Raw genomic sequence first — 25,718 nt, forward strand, 5'->3', positions numbered from 1 at the left:
GAGGAAGACGTGGCTCCACTGTGCTTTTAATGACAACTGGAAATGCACTACAGAAAACCACAGATGCTGCAGTTGCTGCAGCTGAGTTTTATTGATGCCACCTGCAGATCTGTGTGTTGAAATTCTGATAATTACAGAGAATGCGTTGTTTGCATTATTTGAAGTGGACTTACATTGTATTTTAGCCTTATTCAGACATTTTACAGAAGAAATTTCCACCTCACATGATGCTAGAGGAAGAAAACAGGATTGAGATTGAAGGGTGAAGGGGTCACCGACTGAACAGGAGACTGTTAAAATGTGTTTGTGCTGCTATTTGTGGGATTTATGTTTCTAATGGTTGTGGTTTTTCACTGAACAAAACCACAGAAGATAAATCCAGTCTGTTGACTAAGCAGGAATTAGTCGCTAATGCTCAAATATTTAGGACCAAAATGTTTTTTTTAATAGATTTTATTTTACATTTAAACTTTTTACTGTTTAACTTCAGTAAAATCTGCTTAACATTTTAAGCCCAACAACAATGTTAACCTATTCTCTTCTTGTGAAAATACTGTGTAGGTTAATATTGTGTGATTAGAGTTTTGGATATCACCTTGTTTCAAGGTATAATGTTTTATTCTTAAACACAGACCTTTCTTCTGAAAAGGGACTTGTTATTATTTTGTGTATGCCATGTATATGCATATTTTGTTTTATTCATCAGTTTTATTTCTGTTCATCCAAAGTGGATTCAGATTTGTTTTGTGATTTTAAAAAAGTGTTTTTGGTTTTGTTGTTGCAGATTTTAAAGAAATAAAAAAGTCAAAGATACCAACCATCTCACATCACTTCATTTAAATCAGTTCTAGAGAATAAAATTGATCTAACACAATTTAATTTTTCAAAATCATTTCAGTTCTATTTTGAACAGATAATGAAATTTGGTCGGAGTTTTAAAAAAAAATTGTATTTATTTATTTTTATTTACCATAGTTCAAGTTCTTTAGTGGAACGTATGCTTTTTCAACACCATGTACATCATTATTGCCTGATCCATGACACACCCTTTGTTAATTTCTACCATGACACAAATACAGGTGACAAGTTAAAGAAAAACATGAACAAAGCAATAGAGAAACAAATGCAGTTGCTTGTGCATAGGGACACGGGGCTCTGTGAATGGTCTGATGGGAATGAAAATGATGTGAATTATATTCTATGACCTCTTACATTCTTCACATTCTATGAGGCATTCACCACATCTCCACCCAGCTGAACATCCATGGGAGACTGAGGTGTCAGACAGCTCTCCACTACCATCAACAAAACACCATGTGAGGGAATATCTTCCAAAAGAATGCTTCATCCCATTAGTACAAAAACAGAAACATGCTGAGATTGTGTTGGAGGCTTGCGAAGGCCTCAGTGAGACACTGGTGATGGATTTTCTGTTATGTAATTCTATAATTTGCATCAAATATAGAGATGTAGAGATGTAGATATAATCTCAGTTACAAGTTCTCATACAAAAAGTCTGAGACAGCAGCCCTCTGTTGGGCTTATTAGTCATGCATCATATGTTTATGACATCTTTTCAAGATATGGAATCATTGTGTTGCAAATAACAAAACCCATTATTCCCACTCTGTACAAGTTAGGACCGCATCTGTGAACCTTTGCTGCTCTATTTTACCAAAAATGTTTACTTAGACATTTAGCTCAGAATTCTGCATCTGTCAGCTACACATGCTCTATATTTCATCATCTGTTCTAAAATACATTTTGAAATACAGTAGAAATGGTAAGAATGAGACAAACAAGAGTGTTTTTGTTTTTTTTTCCTGATTGTTTTATTGCGCATCACTTGGCTTGAAGAGATACATTCATTTTGAATCAATTTTCCAAACAACATGCCCTTCACTGAAGGTATGAGTGCTATCACTCACAGAGTGATTAAGCAGCACATTGGTCTTGATTATTTTTGTTCATACACAAACTTTATCTGCTAAAATTCAGACAATGAAGATGTTAAAAGATATGTCATAAAGGACATTTGAATCACTGGGGCATGTGAATATCACATAGAAATCTTAAACATTTTCAACATGAATAACTTTGTCTCATAAATGAAAGAAAATGGAAATATATCACTGTCAGTTTTACCAACAATATAGAGGTATTCTCATTAAGAATAATAATGTCTACTTCACAGAGTAACACCTGAATCAGAAATACAAGACTACTTTTGCATTACAAAATAGTAGCCCCTCTGTTGTCTGCAAATATCACAGAAACACTGAATTTAACCTTTACAAAAGGTGATAAAAATGAAAATTGCAGTAACATATGCAACAGCTCTTCAAAAATGAGATGACCACAAGAATGTGTACAAGCACAGGGGCTTGTACAATATTACAGAGTTTCACTCCAGAACTTCACACAAGTCCTTGTGTGTCTACCATGGCCTCCAGAGGGCGCTGTTGACTGGACTCTTGTCTTTGGTGATGCTGGTCTGGACTGAAGAGCTCAGAGGAGAGAAGTCAGCCTCTCTCAGGTTCTTATCAGAGGAGGACTGCAGCTTGTTGAAGTGGTTCAGCAGTCTTCTCTGGGATTGTGTCTTCACCTCCTCTTTGGACAGGAAGTGTGCCACCTCTTGGACACATCTGGAGTAGCCCTGATTGACAACTGCTGAGTCCACAGCTTGATGCTGCTGCTGCTGCTGCTGCAGTTGTCTCAGGAAGCAAACTGTCATCTCCAGGATGTCTGCTTTCTCCAGCTTGGAGTCTGGCTGCTGTTTGAGGAACTCTGGACCCAGGAGAGACTTGAGCTGCTCAATGCTGCTGTTGATTCGCTCTCTGCGTAACTTCTCCACCAGAGGCTTTCTGAGCTGCAGAAAGAAGAACAAAGTCATTAATCAACTTATTCTGGAGTTAAAGTGTTAACATGAACAAAAACAACTTCTCATGAATGAAGATTAAGTCTTGTTGAGTCTCCAATTTACCTTGTGAGTCAGAGTCAGATGCTCCTGAGAGTTGGTCATTGCTGCAGTGATTGTAGGTGCCATGTCTGGATGTGTGTGCTGTAGAGGTCTCTGTAGAGAGAGTCTGATCTCTGCTGGCTTCATCCCTCCTATTTATAGTCCCACATCTCCATATGAATGTGTGGGTCTTGGTCTGGCTGAAGGTTCTCACAGTCTTAACCAATCAGAGAGCTCAGTGAGACAATAAGGGATGCAAGACGCTGAATGGTGTTATTGCCTTAGGGATAATAGTTAGATCTCAGGGGAACAGGTGGAGGACTGGGGGGGTTGATAGAAAGAGACTCAGAGAGCTCTGTGTGAATCTGGGAAAGCAGTGACCCTGTAGAGAGAGCAGATCTGCTGCCTGATGCTGGGATCAATGACTTTGACTGAGCACACGCTGATAATCTCAAGGAAAAGATTTTACATTTTTATTTTTCTGAAATTTGAACATGCATATTTTTCTGTTAAAGCAAACTTTTAAAGCAGCTTATTGAGCAGCTTGTCTCCTCAAGCCATTACCCTCACAAACAGCTGACCTGAATCACTCATTTCACATCCCACTGCACTGTATGTACATTGCCTGTTTTTGTGTCTTTTGTAGAAAAATTCTTCTGATCTGTAAACATGTAAATTTTGGGTATTTTATGTACTGTCCATTTGGTCCACTCACTGTATTGTCTACATTGGAAATACCATGTATAGAATATATTTGTCTTATTTTATTTTTTCCTTTATATATATCTCTACTAGAAAGACACCAACGGCCAGAAACAAAGTCCTTGTGTGTGTCAACATACATGGCCAATAAAACTGATTCTGATTCTGATTCTGAAAAGTTTCTCCTCTCCTGCATGGTTGATTTCTTTTTTAACTGGGTGGTCATGCTATGTTGCTGAATATGCAGTTGAGGTGGTAAATTAACATCAAACCCTGGATAAAACAGGAACATTTAAATAGTATCCAAACACATCACCTCATCATCAACTACATGAAGATGATTTGATAAAATATTGTATGACTGCAGCTATAACAAACTTCAGATGCACAGCACAATATCCAGCACTTGATCAATTCAGGAATGGGCACCCTTTTATCCATCCCATCAAAATAAACCGCCTGGAATGCAGGAGAACAATCTGAATCTAAAGAAGGGGAGAAAAAAAAGAGCTTTTGAATGTTCATTAATCCTTAGCATGACTGCATTCTTTATAGACATTTTACAAAGGCCTGGTAATGACGAGTCTTGATGACAGGAATTTCCATTCACAGGCAGTGAGACAAAACTCGTAAACTGACTCCATAATTAATGTGATGTGCAACCAGACACACTTCTTTTGTTCTTGAAGGCAGTGAATGGACAGAGTGTGGGAAACCAGAGAAAACTCACTCACAGAGCCCTGTGGGACAATAGATCCAGACCAGACAAAGATGTCTGGGGGGGGGGATTCTTTACAGCTGAATTTTAAATGTTTACATTTTTACTCACTGAAGCAGTCAATGTGTATGTTTAGATATATTTTATTTTTTATACATTTCCAAAAAAATGAAAATGATACATGTGAACCAAATCTGAGTGTTCAATCTAATTTATGGTAGTTTAATAAAGAATTTTAAACCAAAAAATCTATATTTGTCAACAACTATGAATATATCTGTGAATATCCACAAACAGAGGAGCAGATAATGAATGACAATAGAGTTAAACAATAGAGTAAAAAAAAAACATTTATAATATTATAAAATATGTTCTCAAAGAAGAATCTATTGAATTGTAGACATAAACTGTGCCGTATACAAACAAATAAACAAAAGAAACAAAAAAAACAACAAAAAAAAAACACCAACCAACTGAGCATTAACAAAAATGTCTTATATCTGCTTACTATGACATTATAGAGTGTTATAAACACTGGAGTTAATATAAAGTGATAAAAATAGACAGTTTACATTGGTATCTAATTATAAAATCCGCACCCAAATACATTTGGTTAATTGGTTGTTAAGTTACATCCCCACTCAAAATATTTGTGTTTATCTCTCTGGCTCTCTTCTCCTAATTGAGTGTCTAAACAACAAACTCCAGCCTCAGGGGAGAGCTGGGAGCTGCTTGTGCGGGGATGAATTAGCATTTAACAAGGCACATGTCTATTGTGGAGTGGGAGCTCTGTCAATGGGCAGAGTGTGGGAAAGCCGAGAGAGCAGAGTCACAGTTCAGTGCGATTAGCATCCTTGACCCCACCAGCACCTGACTATTCTCCAAGGGGGAGTTGGCACACTTCAGAGGAAGATTTTTCTCTCGTCTTCTTCTCTTTTTTCCCTGTATTTCTTTCACTTTCTCTGGTGCCAACTCACTAACTTTTGCCAACTTAATTTCCCCTCTGCTTAACGAGTCATCATTTGGATATAAGCCTTTTTATGTTATTCCATTGATGGCTGCCAAACTGTCAGGGTAATGTGGCCCTAACAACAAGGGTTATAAAGACTTTTGTTTTGCTTAATGTTTTGACATACATATTACTTTATATAAATGCCATGTGTTTTAAGGAATCTCCAAATAAACTGACTAATTAACTAAAAGATCTCATGGTGCACAGGGTGGTCTCTGGACTGAACAGACAAAAGAAAATCTAGTTTTACAGAGCCCAAAATAAAATGGGAATTCCTATAACTTTACATTAAAATCCTCTTCACTTTTAGACATTAGAAACACTGTCTAAATATTGTGGTAAATAGTAATAGTTCTTTTAGTATGCACAGGAACCCGTAATAAACCCACTCACAGCACAGGGCCAATAGTCATCAGTGAAGCATTCAAACTCTTATTGTGCTGCATTGATCACAGCTCACAGGATTCAGTGTGGGAAACCTTGTCCAACTCTTTACTCACTGAAACAAACTGTCACAGGACAGGAGGCTCTGTTTCATCTGGATGACTTTCAGATGAGTACGATTTTTTTTTATATGAGTTTACTTTATGCACCCACCCACAATTCACTGTTACAATTCACCGGTACAAATGTTGCCTTAAAAAGCCTTCAGTACCTGGTCATACTGTAATAATTTAACACAGGAAAATATACATTTTTAAGATATGATAGTTTGCTTTTAAATTTTGACATTTCATTTCAAAGTTATCAAAGGCCAATGAACTGTTTCAATAGCACAAATGTGACAACACTTTTAAGGTATGGGGGTGATCTTAATGTCTCTGTCTCTTGATCACTCGCCCCCACGTGTGTGATGAGATGATCAGCGTGTGCTCAGTCAAAGTCATTGATCCCAGCATCAGGCAGCAGATCTGCTCTCTCTACAGGGTCACCACTTTCCCAGGTTCACACAGAGCTCTCTGAGTCTCTCTCCATCACCCCCCCAGTCCTCCACCTGTTCCCCTGAGATCTAACTATTGTCCCCCTGGGCAATATAACACCATTCAGCATGTTGCCGCTCCACATGCCTTATTGTCTTACTAAGCTCTCTGATTGGTTAAGACTGTGAGAAACTCCAGCCAGACCAAGACCCACACATTGATATGGAGATGTGGGGCTATAAATAGGAGGGATGAAGCCAGCAGAGATCAGACTCTCTCTACAGAGACCTCTACAGCACACACATCCAGACATGGCACCTACAATCACTGCAGCAATGACCAACTCTCAGGAGCATCTGACTCTGACTCACAAGGTAAATTGGAGACTCAACCAGACTTAATCTTCATTCATGAGAAGTTGTTTTTGTTCATGTTAACACTTTAACTCCAGAATAAGTTGATTAATGACTTTGTTCTTCTTTCTGCAGCTCAGAAAGCCTCTGGTGGAGAAGTTACGCAGAGAGCGAATCAATAGCAGCATTGAGCAGCTCAAGTCTCTCCTGGGTCCAGAGTTCCTCAAACAGCAGCCAGACTCCAAGCTGGAGAAAGCAGACATCCTGGAGATGACAGTTTGCTTCCTGAGACAACTGCAGCAGCAGCAGCAGCATCAAGCTGTGGACTCAGCAGCTGTCAATCAGGGCTACTCCAGATGTGTCCAAGAGGTGGCACACTTCCTGTCCAAAGAGGAGGTGAAGACACAATCCCAGAGAAGACTGCTGAACCACTTCAACAGGCTGCAGTCCTCCTCTGATAAGAACCTGAGAGAGGCTGACTTCTCTCCTCTGAGCTCTTCAGTCCAGACCAGCATCACCAAAGACAAGAGTCCAGTCAACAGCGCCCTCTGGAGGCCATGGTAGACACCTACAGACTGGAGTCACTACCAGACAAACTGAGATGACCATGTTGGTCAGAAGTTATTTTATCAGACATGATTCTGAAATTTAATAGAAGTGTCTGTACAAAAGTGTTCTTACTTATCTCAAAGTCTTATTGGACTGACATTTTCTTTCTTTCTGAGAGCATGTTTTCAATGAAAAATGCAACTTTTTTTTTCTTTCACAAAGTTGATAAGTACAACATGTATTCTATGAATAACATATATTCTCTTATTGATTCATCAATATGTTCTAAAATCTGCATTAAGTCTTAAATTTCTGTGGTTCACTATGTTAAGATCAGTCCTGTGACAGGAGGTGGCAAAGTTTAGCTACTTTCGGGTATCGTTTTTCAGTGTGCATCTTTTCTGATGTACTTGTATGTATATTTTTACATTGTAAAAGATTATTGACCCATGTTGGGTCTTGTCGTCGTCTCTTCAATTAGCATGTTTTGCTGTGTCAGCAGCATGTGAAGTTGTGTGAATCTGAGAGTTATTTTCACTTTGTTTAGTGTGAACTAAATGATTCCCTGTCTTTTGTAAAGATATTGAAGCTGTTCACTCGACTCTATTTGAGTACATTGTCTTGGACTACAAGTTTTTACCGTGATGTATCATCACCACTAGTGCCCCTGTGGTGGTACAGAAACATGATGTGATTCTTATATTCTTTTTGAATAATAACAATAATAAAAAAACATCAACTGAATCTTGAGCTGTGCCATTCATTCTTTATGCTGAAACATCAACACATCAACAGTAAAAACAAACAAACAAACAAACAAACCAACTCAAGTGATTTACAGTGGAGGGTTGATGTAATTTATTGGGCTATTGTAATGAATTCTAATTGTTTGTATGGCTGTTTATAGGGTCTCCATCCCTCGAGCTGTTGTTCACATGGACTGTAGCATTTCTCGATAGAAGACACAATGTTTCTATTATGGTTAAACATTGCCCTCTAGTGGTTAGTTTATGTATGTGTCCCTCAACACAGACATGGGAATACATGCGTTACCAAGTGTAGATGTAAAATTTACACCCAGTTGAACTATTTTGTTTTTCTCAGAGTAGCTGCAAGGTTGGTAAAATGATCTTATTCTACACTGTCTGACAATATCACACACATATGTACACTGTATCTGTTTGTTCCAGCTCTCCATGAGGCTACATGATTTTATCACTGGGTGAAATATTCACACCCAAGACTTCATGTATTTGGTGATAAAATTCCATCATCACATAGAAATACATCTTATGCATAATCTTATACAAAATGATACATCTTCAAACATTATCTTCAAAGTTATCTTTTTGAGGTTAAGCTGGCTCAAAGAATTCAGTGAATTTATGGGCCAAGTATGAACAACTTGACGAGAATAAAACTCCAAGAGGAATCTGGGTCATCGCTGCATAACGTCATGTGTCTAATAGTTTTTAGACCTATAATTCCCACAGTGCAACTGTTTTCTACTCCTTTTTAAAATAACTTGTGCCAGGTTTTTTGTGAATGTGAATATATTCATCAACAGAATTGTGTATTCTTGTTTTCAGATATAAAACAAGTTAACAAAAATGATGAAAAAAACCTGAAAACATTTTTTTTAAGTAAAAGAATTAACCACACTCAGTTGTCAGCTTATTTGGTACACCTAAAGTAATACTGTCCTGCAATAAATACTCCATTTGTTACCTAACTTCCCTAATGTTCAGTTTTTGATGACATTTTTTTAGAGGGAAGGATTCAGTGCTGTGGTGCTGCTGTTGAGTTCTACTGTTGACAGGTGTTCCTATTATTTTGTTCACTCCATTCAAATCAGTGAGGCTAAATAACTCTGTATAGCACAATACAGTCATACAGCAGCACAAACTGCAGCCTCGAAAATGATCATACAGCTGATTCAACACATCTTTTCACACAACTGCACATTTTAACCTTTACTAACGGAGGATATATGGCAGGACTGTTTACGTGAATGATTACATAGAAAACGCCCACTTATCAAACCGTGCGTGGACGCTGATTGGACGGCGGGGGGCGGGTACGCACGCACGCTACGCACGCAGCGTCAAATCATTGCCGACCATGGCGGAATGTGTTCGAGTTGACAGCAGCACAAGTACTCACACTATGGATAAAAGCATTACTCTTCCGCCCGACGAAATATTCCGCAATTTGGAAAACGCAAAACGGTTCGCAATAGACATAGGTACCTGGGAATATTAAAGTTTTCTCGATTTTTTTCTGTAACTTTTGCTCTAACGCAGCTAATCTCCGTGTTTATGGAGCAGCGCTGCCGCAGCCTGATACTATGACAACCCATGACTTTAAGTGGATGTAAACAAGACAAAGCTAATGTTAGCCGCATAAATCCGTCTCTAAGTTGAATTTATTTAACAGCATGTCCGTTTCTGTATAGCAAGTCTCTTGATTATTTTTTAACTAATGAAACGGATGCGTTGAAACAACCTGTCCAACTTTGACAACTACAACAGCATTGACGTTAGCTGCTAGCTAGCCTGTATTCATGTTTTGTCGTCTGTTATTTAAACAAACCGTTGGTGAATTGTTCGGATCTTTGCGTTAGTCTAGTTTTACTCTTGATTAGCTTCTGTTGTCCAGTAAGTTTCTTATCGCACGTTATCAATGCTGATTTGCTTTAACAGGTGGATCTCTGACAAAGCTTGCCTACTACTCAACTGTACAGCACAAAGTTGCAAAAGTACGATCTTTCGAGCACAACACAAAGGTAATTTGTATTATTAATCGCTTTTTTCACATCGGTTTCTGTAATATTTGTGGTATCCTGGTACTGCCAGGTTTTCATACACCCCACCAAAGTCTTCTTAATCTAAATTGCATGGACGGGGCAAAGCCTCTATGTCACGATAGCCTGCATTTTCCTTCTTTTAAAATACCACCATCGACAGATAATCTGGTGTCAATACGTGGACATTATATTAGAGTGTTCTGTTTGTTTCTGTGTCTCAGGAGGCTGCCAGTGACAAGCTGTATGAGATATCAGTGCAGGAGGAGGTCACTGCACGCCTGCACTTTATCAAGTTTGAAAATGCTTACATTGAAACATGCTTGGACTTCATCAAAGACCATCTGGTCAACACAGAAACCAAAGTTATCAAAGCCACAGGTGGAGGGGCACACAAGTTCAAGGAACTCATTGAGAGGAAGCTTGGACTCAAGTGAGTACACAAAGCAACTGTACAGTAAATATAGTGGAAAAAAAGCTTTTATCTCTGCCGTGTCACTCAGCTTTTTTGTGTTATAATGTACAGTGCTGAACTGTGAGTACTGCATGTACAAAGAAAATCAGGAAGGGAAACAAATTTCTAGCATACTCTGCATGACTAAGTTGGTGCACAATGGTGCTCAGTCCTTACTGTAACCTACTCTCTTCCTCTGACAGAGGTTAAATCAGAGGATAGATTTGATTGTTTAGGAGACCTTTTGAAGACTATTCTGGAAAAAAAAAATCTACTGTTTACTGGCTTGCCAACTTTAACTCCCCCTTTTGTTGGCTAACTAAACATGTGAAAACAAAAGCATTCACACAACGTTTGACTTGTTTTTTGTCTGTATCCAAATGGCATTAGCATTCAGGACAAAATATGTAGTTTATTCCTTTTTTCAGTGAATGCAGACAGCTGCTGCCCAGCAAAATGCAAATGTCCAGGAATATTGTAAAGAGACTGCACATTATACTGATTATAATGATTTACTAGCCAGTGGATAAAATGGATACTCTCTTTTTCTCTTGGCTTTATCACACATTTGGCTGAGAATGATTCAAGCTAATGGACTCTCTCAATGTTGCATTGTGGCAGAGTGGACAAAGAGGATGAGATGACCTGCCTTATCAAGGGCTGTAACTTTGTGCTGAGGAACATTCCCCATGAGGCTTTCGTGTATGCCAAGCACGCTGACTCAGAGTTCCGCTTTCAGACGACTCATCCAGATATCTTCCCATATCTGCTTGTTAACATCGGCTCTGGGGTTTCCATAGTCAAGGTAACGACCAAAAATCAAGGTTTTGTGCATGGTTTAGAGGAGGTAGGTTTCTAGCATTACAAAGTCAGTGCAGGACATTTTATTGTTTCCACACTTAAATCTGCAGTAGAGCATGTCACAGCAGCAGTTGTGAAATTGGTCAAATACCTTGCATCTCTATCACAAATCTGTATCTCTGTTGTAACTCTCCAAAATTATAATGTGTATATAATGTATACTTCTTATACCCAAACATCTGTATTGTCATAGGCACATGAGCATATCTTTAACTGTAATGTAGAGAATGTTAAAAGCAAGCATGACTTCTTCCAGGTGACGTGTATTAGTATAAACAAAGGCTCTGACTGTATTTGATCACACACAAAACAATATCCCATTCACTCCCTCTTTGACAGGTTGAATCAGAGGACAAATTTGAGCGAATAGGAGGAAGTTCAATAGGTGGTGGGACGTTCTGGGGCCTTGGAGCCTTGCTTACCAAAACAAAGGTATCCTAAATAACTTGGTCTCTGTTTACTGTTAGACAGCAATAGTTGGCTTCTTAATGCATTAATTTGTTCCCTTTCGCATCATGAACTTTACCCTTTTCTCTCCTGTAGAGATTTGATGAGTTGCTGCAGTTGGCTTCAAAAGGGCAGCACACAAGTGTTGACATGCTGGTCAAAGATATCTATGGAGGATCTTATGGTTCTTTGGGTTTAACTGGAGATCTTATTGCGAGCAGTTTTGGGAAGTCTGCTACTGCTGACAAAGGTGATGCATGGGCACGCTGACTTTATGTAGGTTCCCCGTAGTGTTATGTATATGTATATGTCCAGGTGACTGTTAGACTCTTGGGTCTGTAGTTCAATTTATATCACAAAACACACATTAAAGCAGTACCCACTCATCTTATGTGAATCTCAGAGGTGGCTGCAAAAGTAGCTTGCTCATTTACTTGCTCCGAGGGGCAGCAGCTGTAGTCAGCTTGGATTCATGATGGGTAAAATGTATTCCAGTGGTGACCCAGTTTCACAGTGAAGAATGTATCACAATTTCCATTTAAAACTCAACCATTCCTGCAGTATAATCCACTTCTCTGCTGTCCATCCATATGCTCAGAATATTGCAAACAGTCATACCATCTATAGCAAATGGCAAAATACACCACTTCTTTCCACTCCACACATGCCACTGTTGGAGCTATTGTAACCTCTGTGTCTTAGCTGACTTTGGCACTGTAGGCAACATATTTGGAAATTAAAGGACGGAGTACTGCTTTAAGTGTAAAAATTAAGGATTGCTACAAAATCAGATGCATTTTTCTGTTTGTGTTTGCAGTGTCTTTTCAGGTTAAGTCAGGCTTAATGTTTTCCAGTTTTAGTGCAAAAACTGTGTTGAAATGAGCTGATGACCTTTTACCCAGTTGTAATCAAGATTTGCTCACTCTACGTGCTGCTCTCATAAGGAAATGAATGGATGGCACTGTTCCAGAGAAATTCACACCCTTGGCTGCTTTATTGAAGCAATGTCTGTTACTATCCATTTACTAATAATAATCGACACCTAATAATACTGAAAAAGTTTTCTAATGGTTAAGAGCCCTAAAAAAAACTGCTGCTATACTCTTGTTAATATTTTAGAGGCAGTACTTAAATATTCATTGGTCAGTGGCTCTACAGTTTTGTGATACAGATATTTTCCCTGTGTGTTTATATGACTTGGTTCTGAATTGCAGAGTTTTCTAAAGAGGACATGGCCAAGAGCTTACTCCATATGATCAGCAATGATATTGGGCAGCTGGCCTGTCTGTACGCCAAGCTCCACAACCTGTCCAGAGTGTACTTTGGAGGCTTCTTCATTCGAGGACACCCTGTCACCATGCACACAATCACCTACAGCATCAACTTCTTCACAAAGGCAAAGCCCCTTCCTCTATTGACAAAAAAACAAACGTAGTAAACTACAAGACTTCCTTGTTATATTTTATACTGTGTTTTCTCTTTGTCACTTATGTATCTCAGTTTAGTCCTGAACTTGGTTAGTTTTTGGCTGAACTTTCACCTACAACCCTGATTTTTATGTTATGACCTCCTTCTGTTTTGTGGTTGTAGGGTGAAGTTCAGGCCTTGTTCCTGAGACATGAAGGCTATCTTGGAGCCATTGGAGCATTTCTTAAGGGAGCAGAGGAAGATAGTAAGAGAAAAACTACAAATAGATGCTGTAGTCTTAACGCACATTATGCAAGTCCTCCTTCACACTTTAGGGCTGACTGGAAACTTGTAGTAGTAGTACTACTAGAGGCAGATTCTTGCATGAAGGTTTTCACTGATGCCAAGTATGACTAAAATCCCTGGACTTCAGTTGTCAAACTTCTGAACCTCCTGTTTCAGAGTCACAAACACATTTAAGTAACTGCCCTGGCAGAATACAGAAGAACTAATGTAGATAATAGTACTAGGAATAAAAACCAATAACAAACTAAAATTAGGCTGAAAATAACTTGATACAAAAAGACAAAACCTGCCAGCTAATGTGGCACCAAATATTTTTGTTACACTATAAATATCATGTTTTTCCTCTCACTCCAGATCCGAACCAGTACAGCTGGGGTGAGAATTATGCTGGGAGCTCGGGCCTGATGAGCGTATCTCCTGATATGAATCCCATGCAACGTGCTCGAAGTGGAACGGTGAGTCTGCAGAGGAAGTAAAGAGTGATCAGATATAAGATCTTAGCTGAGCTCAGCGATGCACCACAATGCGCCACCTCAAACCTCGTGACCTATTTTCACTTTGTTGATGGTACATCATTTTTTCCCACATTGGTTCAACTTTGCTTTATCAAATTTCTGAGTTATTTATTTATTTTTTTACATTTGTGCTTTATTTCACATTTTTATTTTTCATCTCCTTTATGGAAATACCACCACCACAGTCCTCACCGAATCCACAAGCATCATATAAAGACATTCATCACATCGGTCTTTGCATTCTGATAATCTGTCTTTTCATTTCCTCTCCACACATTCTTCTGTCTACCAAACCTTCCCCTTCAGTTTCCCGTAAGTACCTCTGCCTGCTTCACTTGTGTGCACTGGTTTGATCACATATTGTTCTTGTTCATAGTGCCTTCTGTAGCAGTAAACACTCAAGTCACTTGTGTGTTCACTTGTGCAAAGACAAGAGGTCTGGGGGCAGGTTTTTTTAAGTTTAGCATTGCTGAGAATCCTGCTGCTGTTTTGTCCCTTATTAAAACTTTTTTGGTTAAATCATATGACATGAAGATTGAAAAGGATTGTGTTTGATATCCAGAGAGCCAATAACAGTGTGCGCTTTGACTTTGATTTCTTGTTGTGACACTTTAAGCATGCAGGTCTCTGCAGAGTATCAGGAGCCGTTAACCACCAACTCACACCATAAACCCCTGCTTTTTTCTCCAGCTTTCTTAACTAGTTTTCATCAGTGCAAACTGGCAAAGTGTGATGTGGACTACTAGCTTATCTTTGGTGAAGTACCACTCAAGAAACCTTCTATAAATGCAGCATTTCCTTTAAAAACAACTGATGTTTTCTGGTGAATTTTTGGTTGTGCCCACTTGAATCTACTGCCTCTTAGGATTAAATCCTCCCAGGACCTTCCCTCTTGTTTCTTCCTTCCTGCATCTTTTTTTCAACTTTCTTGTTGCCTCGATAAGGGAACAAACTACCACAGTGTTGCTAAGAAAAAGGAAAATATTGTGAAATACATTCCAGAATTAAAAATTTAAAGTTTGATGGGGAGTAGGCTTTGAAATGTGAGGAGAAGCTGGGAGAGGCATTGATGTGTGTGTGTGGACAAGATAGACAGCATGTATCCTCTCTGTCTCTTTGTTGTGTCTAGTTTGATATGTTGGAGATGGACCGTCTGGAGAGGCAGCTGGTGAATCTGCCTCTGCTGCAAGACCCTTCTTCTTACATCCCTGACACTGTGGACCTGACGGAGGATGCTCTGGCTCGCGAGTACTGGCTCTACTGCTTCGAGGAGGCCCTCGATGGGGTAGGACCGTTGTTTCTGTTTCAGAATATAAAAGCAAGTCAAGCAAGTTTTGAGTTTTGAATCTGCGATGCAGTTCTGGGGACTGGCAAAGGTTCATCTCTGCCTCCTCTTATGGATTTATTGATTTGTGTCTGTATGATTTTAAAACTGATAAACAAAATTGGTAATTATGAGATGAGTTTGGTGCTCAGAAAAATGGAACATTTCCTGTTGACATCTTGGACATCTTTTCTTATTGGACTTGACAATACCTTTACATCTCTACTCACGGCTTTTGTGTCTCAGAACGGGGCTGATTAACTGGTCTTGTTATTTTCTGGGCACAGGTTGTTAAGAGAGCTGTAGCGAGCCAGCCTGACATACCGGAGGCAACCGAGCGAGCCGAGAAGTTCCGTCAGAAATACCGACACAAGCTTCAGACCCTCCGCCATCAGCCATTGTAAGAACTGTCTCTACTTCGGCTCACAGAGCTTTTTCTGTTAGACGCAGAGGTTGCTTTTAGTAGACTAAAACTCAACTCCTTTCTTCATTGTCTGCATTAGTTTCATGTCTTCATACCTGCTGTAACTGCCCATGTGCTTTGTCAATGAAAAGGGGAATTTTGATGTTAATTCTGTTTACTGTTTCAGTTTTTAGGAATGGGGCGCAGTGTGTAAGTGTGTTATCAGCCGTATTAATTGTGCCAATGATTTAGCAGAATAAAATGCAATAATATCAGAGTGGTGTCAGTACAGAGGTCACTTTGACATAGTTTTCAAAGCACTATGTCAAGCCACAACACAACTACTGTCAATATAAATGAAAAAAATGACAACAACACTGATGCATCTACTGCCCAAGCCCCGTTGTGTGTATGTGTTTCTCTCTGGCTAATGTAGAGTGCTTCTCTTCTCACCTAGTGCTTATGGATCCCTCACTGTCAGAAGTCTTTTAGACACGAGGGAACACTGTTTAAACGAGTTCAACTTTCCTGATCCCTACTCTAAGGTCTGAGTGAAATCTATCAACCTTTTTTTGTTTTCTCTTTGTGTTCTTTTCGTGTGCTACACCCAGGTGGTTTGGCCCTCACTGATCCGTTTTGTGAATTTGTTACCATTTCATGTTTTCATACAGTCTCATGGTGTTGCAAAATTTGTTTCCACCTGATACATTTAGGCAATACATGGGTCTTTGCCATATTCTTTAGTGGTTTAAAATAGTCACTTTTTAATATTTCTGATTACAACTAGATAACCTGTCTTTTATTTTATGTTGTAGATTAAACAGAGGGAGAATGACGTCGCTCTCAAGTACTACCAGAAGGCAGTGAAATCCCTAGAGGAGTTGAGCTGGGAGCAGAGACAGTTTGCCCTGGTCAGGGGCGTCCTCGCTGGGAATGTCTTTGACTGGGGAGCCAAGGCTGTGTCAGAGTGAGTGGAGTTAACACCCTCTGTTCCCTGTGAGCGTCCTGTTTGACCGGTTGCTCTCTGGTGGTTGACTGTGGGTAGTGAGAGAGCCTTTGGTTGCATATCCTGTATTTTCATGTTACTGGAGCTTTGAGCAGGGAGAGTTTTTCCACTGCATGTTGTTTTGATAAGTTAAGCCATCCTGAGTTTGCTAGCCTGCAAACAGTTAGGTGCAGGGACTGAATATGAACAAAATAAAAATCCATTAAAGCAAGTGCTGCAGTCAATGTAAGTGGCCTCAGTGACTCTTTGAAGATTTGTTTCATTTCTGTTGCTGTTTGACAGCCAGTTACTGCCAAAGGGTCAGCTTTGTGGACAGAACTGCCAAGGCAGCTTAGGAAATGAATGCATCTTGTTTATCAAATTGTTTATAGTGGGAACATATGATTACAGCTGCTTTGAGAGCAGACAGCACCGTTTTATGTTTGCCGGCCATGCTGCAGTGTTTGGTAAATCCCAGCATTTAAGTCTCCAGTTTCAGAGAATCTAGCTTCTTTGCTCTGTACGCCATGACTCAGAAACACACCTGCCTTATGTTTGAACCTTTCTGTGTTTTGTCTTGTCCATCATGCAGCGTCCTGGAGTCTGATCCCGAGTTTGGGTTTGAGGAGGCTAAACGACAGTTGGAAGGTATCACAGCACCACTCTGTAACACCGTGTTTACACAGGATGTGTATTGTTAGCAGCATCTCAGCAGAGCAGCAGCTTCAGTGCTCCATCTTCATCTACGCATGAGGCGTTCAGGCACAGTGCTGAGTGTAGGTCACTAGCAACTTGGCAGTACTCAGAACTCAACACAGTCACTGTAGTTACATGGAAGACAATGAAACTATGCCTCAGCTCACATATGCAAGTTAAACATGAGCCTATGTAGACAGTGGGTTGATGTTTATTTGTTCCATTCGATGAAAAAATGTCTCATATGCCTTCTGGATATACCCACCATTAAGCTTTTTCTTTGCCAGTGAACCTTCTAACCCCTGACATTTGACATTTGACAGATATCAAACCTGCTTCTGTGCTTTCACATCTTTTTATGTCTTTTTTTTTTTTTAAACAATAACTACAGAGAGAATTGTCAAATCGAGGGATTTTTGGAATGACTCCTGATGCTCAAACTGATTTTTTGTGTTTCTTTTCTCCTCTCAGAGCGGCCGTGGCTTGTTGATTCCTATGACCAGTGGCTGGAGAGACTAAAGGTCAGACTCTTTCTCTGCTTTTTTATTTGAAAGGTTACTCATTGTAGCATTATTGATGGGAGGTTAGAGACGTTATCAAAAACATTTGACAACACCATGTGTACACACACCACTGTGTTTAGCACAAGTGATCCTGGAATAACACGCATAACTCACACTGTCAGTACCAGGCACAACTATCTTTCCATAAAGCACAAAGACGAAACGCAGATAACAGCTTTTTTATTGCTCATTAGTAATATTCACATACATATTTTATGTGTTTCTGTGTTATGTTCCCTTGATGTGATTAGTGCTTGAATTCAATCCATCCTGGTTTTCTCTTGCAGGGTCCTCCTCATAAGTGTGCCTTGTTTTTCGTAGATAATAGTGGAGTAGACATCATTCTAGGGGTGATGCCTTTTGTCAGAGAGCTTCTCTCTCGAGGAACGGAGGTAAGGCACCGCAACAACATCCTTTGTGTAAACATATGATATAATGTTGTCTCAGCTCTACTATCCGTCTACCTTTAGGTTGTGTTAGCCAGCAACTCTGGTCCGGCTTTGAATGATGTAACAAATGGTGAACTGCAAATATTGACGGAAAGAATTGCTGCTATGGATCCGGTGATTCAGTGAGTACTGATGTTTTTAAAAACAGACAGCACAAACTGATAAGAAAAAGGGTTGAAAGTTTAAAGAAGTACAGAATAAAGAACACAACTAATAATTTACTATCACACAGATGGCAATATAGAGACAACTGACGCTCTCTTTTTTCTACATATCGCTCTATTTTCATTCCTGCATAAAGTCTGATCTAAAAAAACATATTTAAAACAGCTGAAGAACGTCCTCAGTAAACTGATCTGTTGTTGTTGTACAGGGCTGGTCTGAGGGAGGACAGGTTGACGTTGGTCCAGAGCGGATCCAGTTCTCCCTGCCTTGATCTGAGGTTGGTTATTAAAGGGCGTACTGCCCAGCTTGTGAAAACAGTTTTATAATATCTGCTGTGGCTTTGGGGGTAACTTTGTTAAGTCTGTGAAAAATAAGCCTGATGATCTTTACATGGACTGATGTTATCTTGACTTGGGCTCAGAGACTACAGTGACTTTTATCTGAAAGCCTGCATTAAAAACTGGGGCATGGAGTTTGAAAGATGTGAGCTTTTACTAGCCGGGGGGCAGCTACCAAGACACACTATGGGAAGTTTAAGATCCAGTGTTTTTGGAAATTTACTTATATGAGGGACTAAAAGCTGGGATATCTCTGCTACAGCTGCTTTAATTTTGACCATTCATTTATTAATCTGTCTCTTGCAAGCCTCCCGGCTTTGTGCACAAGCATGACTAAATTGCTGTAGTATTGCCCACTGTAACTGTAACTGACTTTTAGGGCAGGAGAGATTGCAGGAGAGATTGCAGCATTATCTCTATTCTACAATAATATGACACCAACAATCCAGTTGAGCTCATTATCTTGGACATGGGTTTTGGAAGTAGCTCAAATTCCCCTTAAACAGTGGCCAGAAATTTTTAAATGCATATATACTGTTTATATAAACTCCCAACTCCCAACAGATGCAACACAAATGTCAAGTGATGTAAATCAGGATATGAGTTAACAACACAGCATTGTTTTCTATTTTTTATTGTATTTCACAGACACATTTACACACAAAGCCAGGCATCGGAGTTACCTGGTGAAGTGTTCATGAGATGTACTGTATTGTGGTCAATGTTAACATGTTGCTCTGCCATCCCCCTAGCCGTTTGGACAAAGTGCTAGCGATGGTGGTGAGGGAGCGGCAAACCGACCTGGTGATCATTGAGGGAATGGGACGGGCCATCCACACCAACTACTATGCCATGCTTAGCTGCGAGAGCCTCAAGATGGCCGTCATCAAGAACTCATGGCTGGCCGACCGGCTGGGAGGGAAGCTGTTCAGCGTGGTCTTCAAGTATGAGGTACCGGCTGGAAAACCCAGCCAGGACTCTGCGGCTCTGACGCCGTCGTGAATGAGACCGTGCTCACATTTCAGCAGGACGGAATGTCAAAATCGAGCGGCCAGAAGGGATTAGCTGGAGCTCTGAATGTAAGGATGATCGTATACTGCCACTGAGTGAATGACTGATTGTAAAGCTGATTGTTACATTTAGGCAGGTTTTTAAAGGTGATCATTTACAGGGAGGTTTCACATTTTGTTTTAAAACATTATTGATTTTAGTGCTGGTTTCATAAAGAGAATTATCATTGCTTTCTTGCAGGTCTCTGTCCATTATCCTGTACAATCACTTAGTTTGCTACCATCATTACTGCCTATTGATCTCACTCAGCACCTGGACTATGAAATTCATCACTGGCTGTGTTCAGTGAATTTTAACAGACTCTTGTGACAGATGAGATCTTCAACTTGTAGGAAAATGAATCAGAAACAAAAGTTTATTTGAAAACAATTAGCATCAGTCATTAACATGCTGCCAACTCACAACGCTGTGCACCCATATGGACAAATGAGATTCTTTGGCGCGCATGTGTGTCTGTGTGTTACAAAACCAGAGAGCCGCAGGAGTAGTTACAGCTTTCAGCGGTAACACATTTTACATAGTGTATTTAATGTGCCTTGAGTTTGATGTGATAAAAGCATCATTCACTCAGACTGCTTTGAATTCCTGTTGAAGAGACTACCACTACACAAATATCAGCTTTTTTCCCAGCAGTCTCACGCCATAGATTAGGAAGAATCCACAGGATTTCCTGTTTTTCATGACTGCCAGTGAATGAATCAAGATTAAGAGACGAATCATTGTCACTGTAACTTTGTGTAGCTGTTAAAGTGGCATCAGGGAAAATGTATGATCAGTGGGATAAGCTGCACTTTATCACAGAGAGACTGAAGACATTTGACAGTGTTCCTCCACAAGGTGGCAGTATTCTACTGTGTTGTATGTTTTTAAGATTTCTCACAATCTTTCCCAAGGTGCTTGGTGTCAAAATTAACACTGCATATTTCAGGTTAAATATTCTAACAGTCTCTGATCAAAGCATTACTTTGAGCTTGTTGTCACTGAGCTGGCCGTGGCATCAGTCCAATGATTCACTGTAATTAACATGTACAAGTACACGCTCTGATTCATCCCTAAATCAAAAATGCAACTGTTTCAAGGCAATAATACTGCAGCACCTAGTTGTAATGAAACATTAAACACTGTGTGATTGTGAAGTGGCTGACTGTATTAGTAACTTCATCGTAAATATCTGAAATCAGGGCAGGATCAGATTTGAAAAGCCTCGCCTTGGTGTGAAAATATTTTCCAAAGTTACAGTTGCTTGACATGTGGACTCACATTGCAATATTGTATGTGTTCTTTGTACATATGTGATATACAAGTGTGGGTGTAAACATGTATATATATATAATCCATTTGCATTACTTCAGTTAAGCACACCAAGCACAATTTTATGTATTATTCTCCAGACAATCAATTTTAATTAAATGGTTAAAATCTTTATTTTACTCTTTTTATGTGTGTGTGTGTTCATTTCAGTTTTTGGATGTATCAGGGGAGTTGGCAGTCGTGTGGAGAAATAGGGAGAGTTGAGAGTTGCCCCATATTAAAAAAACGAACCGGCCCCAGGCGGTATAAAAAGCTCGACACCCTGGTATGTGGTGGTTGATGCCTGCTGGGAAGCTGCGAGCTGATAATGCATGAGGAGGCGCGGCAGGGGGTCCCTCCTGCTTTTCCTCGCTCATCACTCCGACTGCCAAAACACATTCACCAGTTCTGCAAGATGCCCTCGAGGATTTAGTGACATCTACATATAAGGTCTGCTCTGTTGTGTTGTAGCTGCAGTTTTGTTTTATATCCAGTGTGGATGAGTGTCTGCTTCCAGTATAGATGCATTCCTAGATTAAGAGACAATGCACCACTGAGCATAGGCATGTAAAAGACCCTTCACTGTTTCAACATAAGAGGAAGACATGCAGACAGGTGAATCAGAGCTGCTGTTGTTTCAAAGCTGCACCTAAACATCAGTGTTTGCTGATCTGTGTTGCTGCTCAAAGCTTCCTGCTACAGCAGGTCCACACTGAGACGTCTCTGCACAGATATACACAGCACAGCATACAAAAATATCAAAGATGCATGAACACAGGTTGTATTTACTTACATCAGAGCTACACTCTTTGCTAATTTTACTGTATTTTTATGACATGTTAGGAAAGGAAAAAAAACACGAATCTTGGATTGAATTTGGATGGCAATGTTAATATTGTACTGAATATGATCAGGACCTCCCTGTTTTAAACTCAGCTCTGTGACTTTTACAACAAGAAATGTTAAAGTCACTTCAAGCAGAAGCTCTGGCCCCAAGGAGTCAAGAATCCCCTACTGTGAGCGGTGGGCCTGTTTGATAATCCATCATGGCTTTACCCAGTATATTTTGGTGAAAATACAGACACATGCAAAAAGAGATCTCAGAACCAGACAGACACAACAGCAATATTATTTGACAAAATGACAAAAACTATGACAAAATTATCAAAACTTTAAAATAGCAAAATAGCTCAAAAATACAGCAACAAAACCATCTGTGTCAAGCTTGATGTCGTGATGTTTAGCCACCTAGCTCTTAGGCGATGTATCCTACTGACTTTTCCTCTAGCACCACCAGCAGGTGGATGTTTTTAATGGATGGATGGTTTGCCATGACATTTTGGTACACACCTTCAGGATGAAACAAAATGTTTTGAATGTTTTTTTTCAGCAAAATTTTAATTGGACCAATACTTTGGATTATGACATTCCTATCAGCCTCAGGTAGCATTTACTTTTCTCACTCATTCTATTCTCCTCAAAGGGCAACAAGATTGCTGTCTGAATGAACTGAGAATGTGGTACAAAGTTACAGTTTCCATTGTTTCTGCAGTTGCAGTGGGACAGACCATTGGCTACATACTTTTTCACTGTATAACTTTCTAATTATAGGCAAGGTTCATAACACACTGATACCAGAGGTCCTGAGAAAACAGTGAAGCATTGACTATAACTGTTTGCATAACACCAATTACTGTAGTTACAGTAAACAACAATTTTAAAAGACACTTTTCTCTTGAGCTTTCAAATTCAACACACTGCAGCTGAACCTTTTGTAGATTCAGAGAAACAATAACATCAATTTGATTGGTCAGGTGACCTCAAGCATACAACTGGATAATTTGTGCGTCATTTTTTTTTAAAAGATACATGTAAATAGAGTATGCTTGTCTTGTGTCTCCTGAGTAATCTATATTAAGATTTTCCTCACAGATGCAGGTGTCTGGCAAGTGATTCAGTCTGTTACTGTACTGGGATATTCAAATGATATCTATTGTACTCCTAAAAATGTGAAAATAGCCTGCAAATAGGCAGCACTCCTCTGTGTCTTACTGTCTTACAGTGGTTCCTGACATTTTACATTAACTTATAAAAATGGATAGTGAATTAATGGTCTCTTCTTTTTCTCAGTAGATTTGGTCAGGTGTGCAGTCATGATGATCACTTGGAGTGACAGAAGCTGCATATACCAGCCGTTTATCCACTAAGTATTTTGTTTTATCTGATTGCCCTCAGCTCACAGTAGGTTGTTACATCTGATATAAGTTGGTGGGAGGTACATCTTGTGCAGTCAGCGTCTTTTAAGTGCAAAGTTTTTTTTTAAATTAGCTGAACTACTCCACAATCCTTCCACGTACCTCCTGACAACTGCAGAGGTGCCCTCGGTTGGAAATCCTCAACTGATCTATTGTAACAAACTCCACCCATCTGCATCTCAAGTGGAGAAACCTGCAGCTACTCTCCTGCAGAATCCAGACCTGTGGGAATACTTTTCTGGGGAGGGGAAAAAAAAAAAAAAAAAAAAACACAGTCTGTCTTCTGTCACACAGGAGCTACAGGGGTCCCATTCAAATGCCATCTTGTACTTTACAGAGCTGTTGATATCTTGCTCAAAAGTGCCTGACACAGGCTCTAAGCATGAAGCAATATGTGGAAATCTCAACATGAGAGGGAAAGTCAGTGTTCTAATGTGTTTTTAAATGCCAAGAATTCTGACTGTGGGATCAGTGAGCAAACTAGCCTCTTCAGAAATGCTGTGCCCAGTGAACAGATAAACAAAGAAACATGCTTTATATTTATGAAAGAAATACAAATAAAGCCACAGAGTGCATATTTTAAACACAGAACATGTGTGAATTCTAGTCACAGCTGGACCCCTCACAAAATAATATTTCAGCACTCAGTACAAATTTCTAAAGACATTTTGAAGTTTAATCTGTTATCTTCCTCCAGCAGACTCAAATCCGTCTGTGTGTTACACTCACACTTCACTAAGTGGCTTGTCAGCATTTGTTTGTATTCAAACTAAATGAATATAAAGCTTGTTCACTGGCTTCAATAATGCCAACAAACATTTTTTTCAGGGCAAACACACAAAACAAAATAACAGACTAAAATCCTAAATGTCAACCAATTCCCTCAAGTGATTTAAACACAACCACTCTTTATATACGACATTGAATCTGTCCACACACACACACACACACACACAGGCTCATAGAGTACATTCAGAATTAGCCTTGCTGGCACTCTGGGGTCAGCTGAGTTTGTAAGACTGACAAAGAACAGGGCCATGAAAAATGCAGTTAGAGGGTTTCACTGCAGAGGATGTCCATTAAATAAAAACCAAAGCGACTACAGATTGTTACTGAAGGTGTTACTGCAGGTCTTTTTATGCAGAATGCAATTTTTCTTCAAACACCAGGTCACAATAATGATTTCTGTTTGATGAGTTTAGAAATGAAACCATTTCAGGGGACAAACACTGCAAAGACAAAAGTATACAGATACCTGAACATTACATTCATGTGATTTATGAACCTTACATGCCCAAAACCCTGGGTATCAATCTGCTGCTACTACAGCCTCCACTTGTCTGAGAAGACTTTCCACGAGATATTGGAACCAGCCTGTGGGGATTTGCTCCCACTCAGTCACAAACGCATTAGTGAGGTTGGCCAGTGATGTTTACTTAATCCCAAAATGTTGGATCCAGGTATTTATTTATTTATTTTGTGAATTTGCAGGTTTTGCCCTCCTAGATTTTGTTCTTTGTTGTGTGGTGTAGGCCTAGACCTCTATACTGGGAAACAAACCCACAGAAAGCTCAACTGAACAGTTAAGTGTATCAACAAAATATGAAGAATGACTCTAAGTGTCATTCTTATTGGTTTCTGATAAATTTTTCCTGAGGGCTGTGTTGGGCGGTCTAATGTCGAAATGTTTTTCTGTCAGGGCTCTGTGCAGACCAGTCAAGTTCTTAAGTGAAGTGGGAAAGCCATTTTTTTTAATAGACATCACTTCATGCATGGTGCATTACCATGCAGAAACAGGAAGGGGCCTTCCCCAAACTGTTGACACCAAGCTTGAAGCACACTACTGTTTGAAATAAAATTGCACGCTGCAGCATATAGACATTGGTGATGAGGTGTTCTGGTCTCAGAGTGCATGGAGCAAATTGTTGCAGGATCAAATAGAACAAATGGAGTTCGTGAAGTTCTACTTGGGTTCCGTGGAGAAGACATCCAGATGGTGTGAATGTCAAATCATTAGAAACATTTGACAAGCTGCAGAAAAACTGTGCTGCAGCTACTTCCTCCTTCTGTCCCGATCTCACCTGCTGGGACAAGCCCCCCTTACGAGTTCCACCCAGTCCTGACGCGAACGCGCACTGGGGAGCGCGCGCGCCCGGAGACCGGTTGACTCTCC

The 25,718-nt window shown here is 39.7% G+C and overlaps 3 protein-coding genes across 3 annotated transcripts; 2 read left to right on the forward strand and 1 right to left on the reverse strand.

Annotated features, from left to right (window-relative positions):
• Positions 1-1,826: 1,826 nt before the first annotated feature.
• On the reverse strand, positions 1,827-3,121 carry LOC108885353 (transcription factor HES-5-like). Its single transcript, XM_018679668.2, has 2 exons — positions 2,984-3,121; positions 1,827-2,869 (listed from the first exon to the last, which is right to left on the reverse strand). Exons 1-2 carry the CDS (start codon positions 3,104-3,106, stop codon positions 2,438-2,440), a joined length of 555 nt encoding a protein of 184 aa, XP_018535184.1. The 5' UTR covers positions 3,107-3,121; the 3' UTR covers positions 1,827-2,437.
• Positions 3,122-6,559: 3,438 nt separating this feature from the next.
• LOC108885375 (transcription factor HES-5-like) lies at positions 6,560-7,948 on the forward strand. The gene is made up of 2 exons (XM_018679701.2): positions 6,560-6,685; positions 6,800-7,948. The coding sequence occupies exons 1-2, from the start codon at positions 6,563-6,565 to the stop codon at positions 7,226-7,228; spliced, it is 552 nt and encodes a 183-aa protein (XP_018535217.1). The 5' UTR covers positions 6,560-6,562; the 3' UTR covers positions 7,229-7,948.
• Positions 7,949-9,312: 1,364 nt separating this feature from the next.
• pank4 (pantothenate kinase 4 (inactive)) lies at positions 9,313-21,430 on the forward strand. Its single transcript, XM_018679643.2, has 19 exons — positions 9,313-9,458; positions 9,916-9,998; positions 10,241-10,449; positions 11,092-11,275; positions 11,671-11,763; positions 11,875-12,028; positions 12,993-13,174; positions 13,369-13,450; positions 13,846-13,946; positions 15,136-15,291; positions 15,618-15,730; positions 16,191-16,278; positions 16,549-16,700; positions 17,311-17,366; positions 17,886-17,935; positions 18,265-18,369; positions 18,448-18,548; positions 18,800-18,868; positions 19,682-21,430. Exons 1-19 carry the CDS (start codon positions 9,335-9,337, stop codon positions 19,929-19,931), a joined length of 2,352 nt encoding a protein of 783 aa, XP_018535159.1. The 5' UTR covers positions 9,313-9,334; the 3' UTR covers positions 19,932-21,430.
• Positions 21,431-25,718: the final 4,288 nt, after the last annotated feature.

This window comes from Lates calcarifer, linkage group LG12 (genome assembly GCF_001640805.2).
Source record: "Lates calcarifer isolate ASB-BC8 linkage group LG12, TLL_Latcal_v3, whole genome shotgun sequence".
Classification (NCBI taxonomy): Eukaryota; Metazoa; Chordata; class Actinopteri; family Centropomidae; genus Lates; species Lates calcarifer.

Coding starts and splice junctions, on each gene's coding strand:
- pank4 (XM_018679643.2), top strand. CDS start 9,335: ATGGCGGAATGTGTTCGAGTTGACAGCAGCACAAGTACTCACACTATG. Junction 11,764..11,874: donor CCTTGCTTACCAAAACAAAG/GTATCCTAAATA, acceptor TCTCTCCTGTAG/AGATTTGATGAGTTGCTGCA. Junction 16,701..17,310: donor GGAGCCAAGGCTGTGTCAGA/GTGAGTGGAGTT, acceptor TCCATCATGCAG/CGTCCTGGAGTCTGATCCCG.
- LOC108885353 (XM_018679668.2), bottom strand. CDS start 3,106: ATGAAGCCAGCAGAGATCAGACTCTCTCTACAGAGACCTCTACAGCAC. Junction 2,870..2,983: donor ATCTGACTCTGACTCACAAG/GTAAATTGGAGA, acceptor TTCTTTCTGCAG/CTCAGAAAGCCTCTGGTGGA.
- LOC108885375 (XM_018679701.2), top strand. CDS start 6,563: ATGAAGCCAGCAGAGATCAGACTCTCTCTACAGAGACCTCTACAGCAC. Junction 6,686..6,799: donor ATCTGACTCTGACTCACAAG/GTAAATTGGAGA, acceptor TTCTTTCTGCAG/CTCAGAAAGCCTCTGGTGGA.